The 12,358-nt window shown below is 41.1% G+C and overlaps 1 protein-coding gene across 2 annotated transcripts in view; it reads right to left on the minus strand.

Annotated features, from left to right (window-relative positions):
* The window catches only part of LOC137648722 (uncharacterized Golgi apparatus membrane protein-like protein CG5021), an 81,034-nt gene that overhangs the window by 37,903 nt on the left and 30,773 nt on the right, over window positions 1-12,358 (minus strand). For both annotated transcript variants that reach the window (XM_068381777.1, XM_068381776.1), the window contains exon 3: window positions 2,030-2,184. In XM_068381777.1, the coding sequence (XP_068237878.1) occupies window positions 2,030-2,184 (155 nt within the window). The remainder of the gene's footprint in view (window positions 1-2,029; window positions 2,185-12,358) is intronic.

A 12,358-nucleotide genomic window follows, 5' to 3' on the forward strand; every position in this document is an offset into this window, starting at 1 on the left:
AACAAGGCTCCTCCATGATCTCAAAGTACCTCCCCTGTTGCACACGAGGAGGTGGAAGGAGCTTGTTACCAGCAGAGGAACGGCTGGAGGAGGCGAGCTCCGAAAGCTGGCCCTCAACCTTATCTCTGGCACTCTTCACCCCTTGGGGCCAAGGCAGAGCCGCACTGGCCTTAGAGGGTTTCTGAGTGCCATAGACTTGGTCCAGGACCGTATCCTTGCCTTCACGAGGGGTGGTCTCTGGGTCCTTGAACTTGCTGAGATGCCTCATCAGAGTCAGGACTTGCCAGAAGGCGTGCTCTGAATCATGCTGCTCTCCTCCTGGTGAACTGGCAGCAAAGTCTCCTGTCCCCAACTGCTCTACTTGGGGGACACGTGGACGTTCTCCTAGGGTCTCACTGGCTCTGGTTGAATCCTTGAAGAAGACTTCGGGACGGTCTTCGAGTCCTTCGGTTCCCTTCTAGGAGGGATGCAGGACTCCAGTAAAGAAGTCTGAGGGCTCTTCTCAAGCCCAACACGCGACAATTCTCCTACTCGTGGTGGGGTCTCTCCCATTGGTGAGGATCCGTCTCGACCGCCGACATAAAGTCCCACAAGGGCGGTTGGGTAAGCCAGGGCACTTCCGCATGATAGAGGTAGAGGCCAACTTCCAAACACACAACTGTAAGAAAAAGCAAAAAAAGATTAAGGCTGTCAATATGCGAGGGTGAGGTAGACACGTCTGACCATCACCCGAGCCAAAAGCGGAGTGAATCAGTTCACCGGTGTGTGAGGGGGGAGGGGTATCTAGCTACCCCTCCCCTACCCCCTCGCTAACTAGCGATGGGGTAGTTAACCCTCGTTAAAAATCTAATGGCTCGTCATTCAGCTACACCGAAAGTAAATAGCGTGGTTTGTATTTCGGTTACGGAACAAACAATATGTACAGAATTATAAATAAAGTGATTGATGAAACCCATAGACTATAGTAAAAAGTCGGAAAAACTGGTCAACATGGAGGAGCCGATACACCATGCAAGGCTAAATACTCTCCAGGATAGCCCCTTCAACTGAAGGGAGGACAGTAAGGATGGTTTTGAGAAGAAAAAGAATCAGAAAAGGAAAAGACAACCTCTTGATAAACCACCAGGAATCCATGGCCCTTCTATTAAGTCTGCCCAACACACCATTTCAAAAAAACACGAAGAAAAAAAAAATAATAAGACAGAATAGTGTTCCCGAGTGTACCCTCAAGCAAGAGAACTCTAACCCAAGACAGTAGAAGACCATGGTACAGAGGCTATGGCACTACCCAAGACTAGAGAACAATGGTTTAATTTTGGAGTGTCCTTCTCCTAGAAGAGCTGCTTACCATAGCTAAAGAGTCTCTTCTATCCTAACCAAGAGGAAAGTACACTGAACAAATTGCAGTACAGTAATTAACCCCTTTGGTGAAGAAGTGTTTAGTATCATATTGTTGTCAGGTGTATGAGGAAAGACGAAAATATGTAAAGAATAGGCCAGACTATTCTGTGTAAGTGTAGGCAAAGAAAAAATAAGCCGTAACCAGAGAGGGGGATCCAATGCATTACTGTCTGGCCAGTCAAAGGATTCAGCACCTCTCTAGTGGTAGTGTTTCAACGGGCGGCTGGAGCCCTGGCCAACCTATTTCTGTACATGGGGTTATTCTATCAAAAACCAATCACTTCCTTAAGGTTTAAGGAAAATTTGGAATAATACACAATATCATCAAATGAAAAACCTGAAAGTTAATTCTAGAAAATTATAATGGTCAGTGATCAAAAACTGAGTGTAATGGCAGTGAATCCAGGAAAAGCTAGGAGCATCATAGGAAAGCTGGGCTCTACTGACATGCGTACACATAGGGAAATGACTTAACCATTACAAAGAATACGGAGTGTCCTACAAGCATATATGGCCATGAGAAAGTGTTCTACTAGCTGCATAAGAAAGGCATAGGTTATCTGATCGAATTTGTGTTAAATATGTATCTTTCCAGCAACTGAAACTTGAATTAATACCAACTACTAACCTGTTATATTCTTGATTGTCCAAAAGTCCATAGATAATAATATGACGATGACTATGAAAGAACCTATGAAGCCATTAGAAAAAAATCCACATAGCTCATATGCTAAAAGTGCTGATACTCGGAAAACTAAGTGGAACAATGTCACAAGAGGATGTCTGCAAATGAAAGAAATTACACATAAAATATAATTAGATCCTTTATACATTAAAAACAAACAATATTGATAATAAAAACATCATGGATTTGGAATTAAAAGTTTATTTAACATTTCCTCTGGGGCAATAACCAAATTTGAATTTTATTTACAATCCTTCATATAGTACAGGTAATAAAGAAGTTGACCTAAACATTATGTTAGCAGAAAAAGTTTTAAAACAAACCATTTTATTCTTAATTTTATAATTTGAGGATACATTACAATGATCTGCTCACTAAAATCTATTCCTGCACTGCTTGGATGGACAACAACTTTAATCAGAAAACTTCATTCTTACAGCAAGCCATGAAACTTCCATTCTCTTGCTTACTCCTCAGAATCAAGCTTTGCTCACAAATCAAAATACAGTACAGTACAGTAATGCATATGTATCAAACTGAAGGGGGCAAGAAGGAATGGCATAGTTCAATACTTTTTTCTATAAAACAAAATGTTTATAAAATCTTTACATTAATTCTTATAAAGTACTATAACCAATATCATGGAACGAAGAAGATAATTAATATAGAAATGAACACTCATTCTTATCATAAGCAAGTAAAGACAACTATCCTAGGAAGAAGAGGGAGGAATAGTTAGAAGGGGAAAAGGAATTAGCTTACTACTATGAGATAAGCTGGCAGAATTTGAGATTCCTACAAGGAGGATAATTCTATCTACGTAGAGTATCCGAGAGATTCTAGAGAAAATGTGCCTCTGTCATGACTGTATCTATGATGTAGAAGCTTACATATACGTCAAATACTGTAAAGATGACCAGCAAAAGGATACCAACTTAGCTTATTAACTACTGGGAAGAGAAAGGTACCGTATTGCTCAGATTGCAACACTTAAAATCCTCTGGCAACATTAGAGGAGATAAATGGAGGTCACCACATTTTAATTCCAGTTACTTGACTCTACCATCTGGGTTATTCTTAAAAGAATAGAGGATACCTCTCAGCAAGCAATTACAGCCCTCCAGACTCTTGAAAACCTACTCACAATAAGGTCATACACAAACAGAGGAAGAAACAGAACAGGAGCTAGAGCTAAAAGAAGACCTAAATGACTCAAGTTTGGTAACAAGAAGAAATCTACTAAATCCATTGATTTCATTACTGTACTGTACTGTACTACCCAAGGTACATAGTGCTATCTTTGTACAACATTATCACAGCTAAAATTTCAGTATCAATATCTGTATCTGCAGTTTTAATATTTGTTGGAACTGTGTACTTAAGACCCTAAACAAAAAATGTAGCATGTAATGTATACTGTATTTGCTCTGATTAATGCATTAAAAATGATTGTACAAATAAAGACGAAAAACAATAATGAAATAAAAAAAGTTATACAGATATCACAAACACAACTGAGTTCATGATGCTGATTTTTATATAATGGAAGGTAGGAAATTGAGTCTGGTCACTCATCTTAAATGGACGATTACCATTGAAAACCAAAAACTACTAACACAAATTTAAATGATCAGTTGTGGGGTATGGACATGGCAACATCACTAAGATTCAATGCTTAGACTGTATGGATGACACTTTTTTGAAGTGCTGGTTTGCTAGCAGCTATAAGACATCATAAAAATATGGGTTAAACTTTGCTATTGGAAAAAAAGACACCACACAAATTTAAAGACTAGTATGAGAGGCTATGAGAGGTTATGAGATGTACGAGAAGGGAAGGTGGTGCAAGGTTGAATGTCATGTTGAATGGAGAGTTACTTGAGGAGGTGGATCAGTTTAAGTACTTGGGGTCTGTTGTTGCAGCAAATGGTGGAGTGGAAGCAGATGTACGTCAGAGAGTGAATGAAGGTTGCAAAGTGTTCGGGGCAGTTAAGGGAGTAGTAAAAAATAGAGGGTTGGGCATGAATGTAAAGAGAGTTCTATATGAGAAAGTGATTGTACCAACTGTGATGTATGGATCGGAGTTGTGGGAATGAAAGTGATGGAGAGACAGAAATTGAATGTGTTTGAGATGAAGTGTCTGAGGAGTATGGCTGGTGTATCTCGAGTAGATAGGGTCAGGAACGAGGTGGTAAGGGTGAGAACGGGTGTAAGAAATGAGTTAGCGACTAGAGTGGATATGAATGTGTTGAGGTGGTTTGGCCATGTTGAGAGAATGGAGAATGGCTGTCTGCTAAAGAAGGTGATGAATGCAAGAGTTGATGGGAGAAGTACAAGAGGAAGGACAAGGTTTGGGTGGATGGATGGTGTGAAGAAAGCTCTGGGTGATAGGAGGATAGATGTGAGAGAGGCAAGAGAGCGTGCTAGAAATAGGAATGAATGGCGAGCGATTGTGACGCAGTTCCGGTAGGCCCTGCTGCTTCCTCCGGTGCCTTAGATGACCGCGGAGGTAGCAGCAGTAGGGGACTCAGCAGTATGAAGCTTCATCTGTGGTGGAAATGTGGGAGGTTGGGCTGTGGCACCCTAGCAGTACCAGCTGAACTCGGCTGAGTCCCTGGTTAGGCTGGAGGAACATAGAGAGTAGAGGTCCCCTTTTTTGTTTTGTTCTTGTTGATGTCGGCTACCCCCCAAAATTGGGGGAAGTGCCTTTGGTATATGTATGTATGTATGAGAGGCAATGGTTTGCAATAATGGCAAAAAACTACCTCACATAGCAAAGTCAAAGGGGTGTTAAATTGCAATAAGCCTAACCCAGAGTATAGCTTAACCTTCTGAGTGAAAAAAAGCATGCGCTATGCTAAAGTAATATCTACAAAACCTATGAAGAAAAAACTAAATTACACTTTAGTATAGACACTGTCTAATTTTACCTTGAATTGGTAAAGTGTTGTACTTCAACGTATAAAAAGACTCTGTTAAATATCACCGGCTTTTTTTACAATACAAATCCAAGTCCTAAAGGAATAAAATTTCAGCGAACCTGGAAACTCACCTGTTAGAATTTATAACGAGAGTAGGTAGTTACTGGCATGTAACGAGGGAAGCCCCGCACCACTGGCAGCTAAATGAGTTGCCACTTTGATCCACACCTAAGACTTGTGGGGTGGATGAGGCCGGAAGTGTAACCTAGAGGTCTCAGATTTCTATAGTTAGGAAAAATACAAATCTCTAAAAATTTGTGATTTGTTTCTATGCGAACATAAACCCTCATTCTTAATTACGTAATTTATTCTTATGTGGGAGGAAGCTGTAATGAACATACTGGCTGGTTTAAAATATCAGAGTGCAAGAACACTCGGATCTTAGGAGGAGTAAGAGTGTTGACTCTAATCCACTTCTTATGACCTGCAAATTTCAGGAGATAGGCGAAGTTTCTGTCATTAGATAGATGGTCGTGGATGAACCCATACTCCTAATGGGATATGACATCTAAAATCTAGTGCTAGAGTAAATTGATGAGTTTACATTACTGTACTGTCCATCCTTCCCCTCGTCAGGAGGATGAGGAAACACACTTCTATCTTGACCTAAGTAGAATACTGCCGTTACTCATTATGGTAGTTCACCTGCATCAAGGTTTGTTCCGCCCACATAAAAGTTTGACCGCTGCACCCCAAAGGGGTAAAAAAATAGAGGAAAAAAGGCCAAAAATTCTTACTCTCATCATAAACTGATGTCACAACCACTATAATTGATGAGATGCTTCTTGTTCCGTAAAGCACGCTATTCTATCTTTTGTCTACTCTTCTAGTATTTTTCTTTTTTTTAGTTTTTACAGTTTATATTGTTTATGAAAGATCTCTCTTAATGTTTTTACTATTTTTTTAAATATTCTAACTGTTCATTACTTCCCTTGTAGTTTATTTATTTCCTTGTTTCCTTTCCACACTGGGCTACTTTTACCTATTGGAGCCTGTGAGCCTAAAGGATCTGGGTTTCCCAACCAGGGTTGTAGCTAGAAAGTAATAATAGTACATAAGGTCCTCAACTTACAAACTTAATTGGTTCCAAGAAGCTGTTTGTAAGTCCAAAATTTTGTTCTGGCCTGGGGTAGTCACAACGGGAATTCCATGCCTATGATTTCCAGCTACAAATGTCAACAATGATATTTTCATTATAAAATAAATTTTTGAATATACTTACCCGGTGAATATATAAATAGCTGACGTCTCCGTCGGTCGACAGATTCCAAAAACTCGCGAGCGATCGCCATGAAGGCTGCCGGGTGTGCCCACCAGCGCCGACTATCGGCCAGATACCGCATATACTTCTCAACCAAACCAGTTTTTCTCAGTCCGTAGGGTCTCTATCGGGGAGGAAGGGAGGGCCTTTAATATTATATATTCACTGGGTAAGTATATTCAAAAATTTATTTTATAGTGAAAATATCATTTTTAAATATTAAACTTAGCCGGTGAATATATAAATAGCTGATTCACACCCATGGTGGTGGGTAGAGACCAGTATTAAAACAATAAAGGCGTATATGCTCAAGAGTTTTTGACAACTATTAAAAAAACAAACTTAAGTATAGGTACCTGGTAAGGAAGCTAACTCTGATAATTACTCTGCCTCATTAGTCCGCTATCCTCACGAAGCCCAGCGATCCTCTTAGGATGCTGAAAGACTCCCAGGAGCTGCTACATCCAGGGTGAACACCCCTATAACAGGACCTCATCAATACCCTTAATCTGGGCGCTCTCAAGAAACAATATTTTGACCACCCGCCAAATCAAAAAGATTGCGAAAGACTTCTTAGTCTCCCGTACAACCCAAAATAAGATTAAAAATTTCAAGAGTAGATTAAAAGGATATTGGGATTAAGGGAATGTAGTGGTAGAGCCTTCACCCACTACTGCACTCGCTGCTACGAATGGTTCCAGTGTGTAGCAGTCTTCATAAAGAGTCTGGACATCTTTCAAGTAATATGAAGCGAATACCGACTTGCTTCTCCAAAAGGTCGCGTCCATAATACTTTTAATGAATCTATTTTGCTTAAATGCTACTGAAGTTGCTATCGCTCTAACTTCATGAGCCTTGACTTTAAGTAAATTACGATCCTTCTCACTTAAATGAGAGTGTGCCTCCCGAATCAAAAGTCTAATAAAATAAGACCACGCATTCTTAGACATGGGCAAAGAGGGCTTTTTAACGGAGCCCCATAAAGCCTCTGAACAACCTCGTAGCGGTTTAGTTCTGGATAAATAAAATTTAAGAGCTCTAACGGGGCACAGCACTCTTTCAACTTCATTCCCCACAATCTCAGAAAGACTGGGGATTTCAAATGATTTAGGCCAAGGACGAGACGGAAGTTCATTCTTGGTCAAAAAACCAAGTTGAAGAGCACACACTGCTTTATTAGTGGAGAAGCCGATGTTCTTGCTAAAAGCATGTATCTCACTAACCCTTTTAGCCGAAGCCAAGCTCACCAAAAAAAGTGTCTTGAGGGTAAGATCCTTCAGGGAGGCTGAATTTAATGGTTCAAACCTGTCTGACATAAGGAACTGTAGGACCACGTCCAAGTTCCAAGCAGGAGTCGAAATATGACGCTCCTTGGAAGTCTCGAAAGACTTAAGCAGGTCTTGGAGATCTTTGTTATTAGAAAGATCCAAACCCCTATGCCTGAAAACAGAAGCTAGCATGCTTCTGTAGCCTTTAATGGTGGATGCAGAGAGGGAGCGACCGTTTCTCAGATAAAGCAGAAAATCCGCAATCTACGCTACAGAGGCACTGGAAGAGGAAATAGAGGAGGACTTGCACCAGTCTCTAAATACCTCCCATTTCGACTGATAGATCCTGATGGTAGAGGATCTTCTAGCCCTCGCGATCGCTCTAGCTGCCTCCTTCGAAAACCCTCGAGCTCAAGAGAGTCTTTCGATAGTCTGAAGGCAGTTAGACGAAGCGTGGGGAGGCTTTGATGAAATCTCTTTACGTGAGGCTGTCGCAAGAGATCCATCCGCAACGGCAGACTTCTTGGAACGTCTACCAGCCATAGAAGTACCTCTGTGAACCACTCTCTCGCGGGCCAGAGGGGAGCAACCAACGTCAACCTGGTCCCTTCGTGAGAGGTGAACTTCTGCAGCACCTTGTTTAGGATCTTGAAAGGTGGAAAGGCATAAACGTCCAGGTGAGACCAGTCCAGCAGGAAAGCGTCTATGTGGGCTGCCTCTGGATCTGGAACTGGAAAGCAGTAAGTCGAGAGCCTCTTTGTCAGTGAAGTCGCAAAAAGATCTATGGTGGGTTGACCCCATGTCATCCATAGCTTCTCGCACACAGTCTTGTGCAACGTCCACTCCATGGAGATGACTTGTCCTCTTCTGCTGAGGCAGTCCGCCAAGACATTCATTTCTCCTTGCACAAATCTCGTCAAAAGAGAGATGTTACTTGCCTTAAATGGAGTTCCTTCTGATCCGTGGACCAAAGACCCGAGCATTCCAGACTGTCCAGTGGAGCTCCCTAACCCAAATCCGATGCATCTGAATACAACACATGGTTTGGGTTCTTGATCGCAAGAGAAAGACCTTCTCGAAGTCTGATGTTGCTGTCCCACCAAGTCAGACATGTCTAGACTGAGTTGGAGATTGGGAAAGAGATACTCTCTAAGCCCTTCTCCTTGTTCCAATGGTTTAGGTGAAATTGGAGAGGGCAAAGGTTGAGTCTCCCCAGAGAGATAAACTACTCCAGCGATGAAAGAGTTCCCACGAGGCTCGTTCAAACTCTTACAGAGCAACTGTTTTTCTCTTGCAAGTGACGGACTTTTAACAGAGCTTGTTCCATTCTTGTGGGAGACGAAAAGGCCCGAAAAATTCGACACTGTATCTCCATTCCTAAATAAAGAATAGTCTGGGATGGAGTACTGTAAGTTACGACTTCTCTACGTTCACTATGAGACCTAGTTCCTTGGTTAGGTCTAATGTCCATTAGAGGCTCTCCTGACAGCGATTTAATGACGACGCCCTGATTAGCCAGTCGTCAAAATAAAGGGAGGCTCTGAATCCTCAAAAAATGTAGAAAGCTTGCTACATTTTGCAAGAGCCTTGTAAAAACAAGAGGAGCAGGAATGAGGCCGAAGCACAGTGCTCGAAATTGGTACACTACTTTCCCGTCCACAAATCTCAGATGTTGTTGAAAGTTTGGATGAATCGGGATGTGGAAGTATGCATCCTGAAGGTCGAGAGAGACCATCCAGTCGCCTTCCCTTACTGCTGCCAAGACAGATTTGGTAGTCTTCATCGTGAACTTTGTCTTGACAATGAACACATAGAGCGCACTTACATCTTAAGTACTCCTGCAGTGAACGTGGCTGCCAGATCATTGGAGCCATCCCTGATAGCCTTGTTCATGCATGACATAATTGTACAGCAATACATTGACAGCTGGAGAGACCTTCTTACTTAAGGCTCCCAGGGACCAATCCAACAAATAAATACTTCAAACGCTCGAAAAAAAACTCCTAACAGGAGATGATCTAGTTCTGAAGCAGACCATAAAATCTTGGAGCGTCTCATGGCTAGACGACGAGGAGAGTCCACTAGGCTTAAGAAGTCTCCCTGGGCAGAGGCAGGTACTCCCAAGCCGAGAACCTCTCCTGTGTCACACCAGACGCTGGAGCGAGAAGCTAATTAAGAAGGAGGAAAAGCAAAAGCAGACTTTCCTAAACTTCTCCTGGATTCCAACCAGTCTCCCAGTAAGAGCATGGCTCTCTTGGAAGAACAAGAGAGAACTGACTTCGTAAATGTAGGAGTCGAAGAAAGTCATGCCAAGAGTAAACTCAGACGGCGGAGCAGCCGTTACAAAACGAGTAGGACAAAATTTCACTAAAGAAATTCATAATTATAAAACAAGGGATTGTTGGACCACCCTAGGTTACTCCTCTTCTGAATGACTCCCCAAAGGTACATTAGTTGAAAAGGGGTCATCAACTTCTTCAGAAGGTACATCATCTGATAAGTCCAAAGTCTTGCGAGAAGGAGATTTATATTCAGAATGACGTGAAGGAAAAGCCTGACAGGCTACATCAACTTGTATATGAACAGAAGTTAAAGTTGGAGGGTCGATGTCACGTTGTGACTGCAGAGAATGTTATTCTACTACACGTCGTGACAGAAGTAACTGACATTCAAACGTCCCGTAGTAACAGCGGTGACTGCTATTCGATGCTATATCGTGACTACGATGACTGACCCTCGACGTCACGTCATGTCTACGGTGTCTACCGCTCAACGTCACGTTGTGTCTGCGGTGTCTGCAGCTCAACGTCACGCTGTGACTGCGGTGGCTGACGTTCAAAGCGATCAAAGTTACACAGAGATTTATGCTCCGCATCTCATTTAACAGCAAAGCTGTCACTAGGGATAACGTCAGCGTGGCGTAACAAAGCTCGTTTAGAAGGTTGAAGACCCGAATCACGTATCCCAGAACCGTGACGTACAAAGAGCAAAGGATCCTTTCGCACAGGAACAGGATCGTAAGCTTCTACAGTGAACCCTCGCTACTTCGCGGTTCGACCATCGCGGATTCACCACTTCGCGGATTTTTTCCATAACCCATATATATACAGTAACATATATATATATATATATATATATATATATATATATATATATATATATATATATATATATATATATATATATATATATATATATATATATGTATGCATGTATTTATGTATATATGTATGTATGTATATATGTAGGTATGTATATGTGTATACATATAAATATATATATATATATATATATATATATATATATATATATATATATATATATATATATATATATATATATATATATATATTGTATATATATATATATATATATATATACACACACACACACACACACACACATATATATATATATATATATATATATATATATATATATATATATATATATATATATATATATATATATATATATATATATATATATGTATATATATAAATATATATATCTAAAGTAGGAAGATGTGATGTAGTTCTAAGGGAATAGTATGGGAAATATGTCTGGGTAATAAGCAAAGCTCTACCTCCAGTTTGTTTCTTCATTATGATCAGAGATAAATGTAAACAAAACATTGGTTGCTATTTTTTAACGTGCTTTTTAGCGTGTTTAGGAGCATAAATCTCTGTGTAACTTTGATCGCTTTGAACGTCAGCCACCGCAGTCACAGCGTGACGTTGAGCTGCAGACACCGCAGACACAACGTGACGTTGAGCGGTAGACACCGTAGACATGACGTGACGTCGAGGGTCAGTCATCGTAGTCAGAGATAAATGTAAACAAAACATTGGTTGCCATTTTTTAACGTGCTTTTTAGCGTGTTTAGGAAACGCATGATATAAAATTGCTTTTAATATTTGTGCCTGTTTTAGTTTAGGGTACTGTAGTACATGCATTAAGTGTTCTGTACATTAAAGGGTAGTTTGTTAACAGTACTACGTACAAGGGAAGGTTTTAAAAGTCTGAATATACATGTTGAATAAGTAGGTAAATATGGAGTCACTACTTCGCGGATTTTCACCTATCGCGGCCGCGTCTGGAACCTATCTACCGCGATAAACGAGGGTTCACTGTATTAAAGAAGAAAGCTTTAACAGCATATCTTGCAAAAAACTTAACTTCGGATCAACCTGTGACTGCGGTGGCTGACGTTCAAACGTCACGTAGTAACAGCGGTGACTGCTGATCGATGCTATATCGTAACTACGGTGACTCACACTCGACGTCACGTTGTGTCTACGGTGTCTACCGGTCAACGTCACGTCGAGTCTGTGGCAGAAACGTCTGTACATGAACGTCATCGCTATGAACGGGACTCTCAAGATGACTACAGCTAGGACATTGAACTTGTTCTGAAGGAACTAATAAACGTTTCAACCGTCTCGAAACCTTACGCCCAGGCTTTTAAAGAGACGAATCATCGGAAGACGAGGAGAAACTTCGTCTCTCCTGTCTTATGGCAAGGACGTGCTTGACGAGCAACGTCTGATACCTTTGAGGGAACGTCTGTTCGTTGGTTTACACCCCTCACTTCCTTAGGTCCTACAACATTCCTTCTCCCTGGTGCAGGGGAGCCTGAAAGAGGTCTCGGACTAGGCAAGCGACAAGCACGAACAAACGAACCCTCCGCAACACAGAACTTGTTTTTTGCACTTTCTTCACTGATATCGCATTTTTTAATAATTTCACAATGAATAAAGCT

Source organism: Palaemon carinicauda, chromosome 10, assembly GCF_036898095.1.
Source record: "Palaemon carinicauda isolate YSFRI2023 chromosome 10, ASM3689809v2, whole genome shotgun sequence".
NCBI classification, from domain to species: Eukaryota; Metazoa; Arthropoda; class Malacostraca; order Decapoda; family Palaemonidae; genus Palaemon; species Palaemon carinicauda.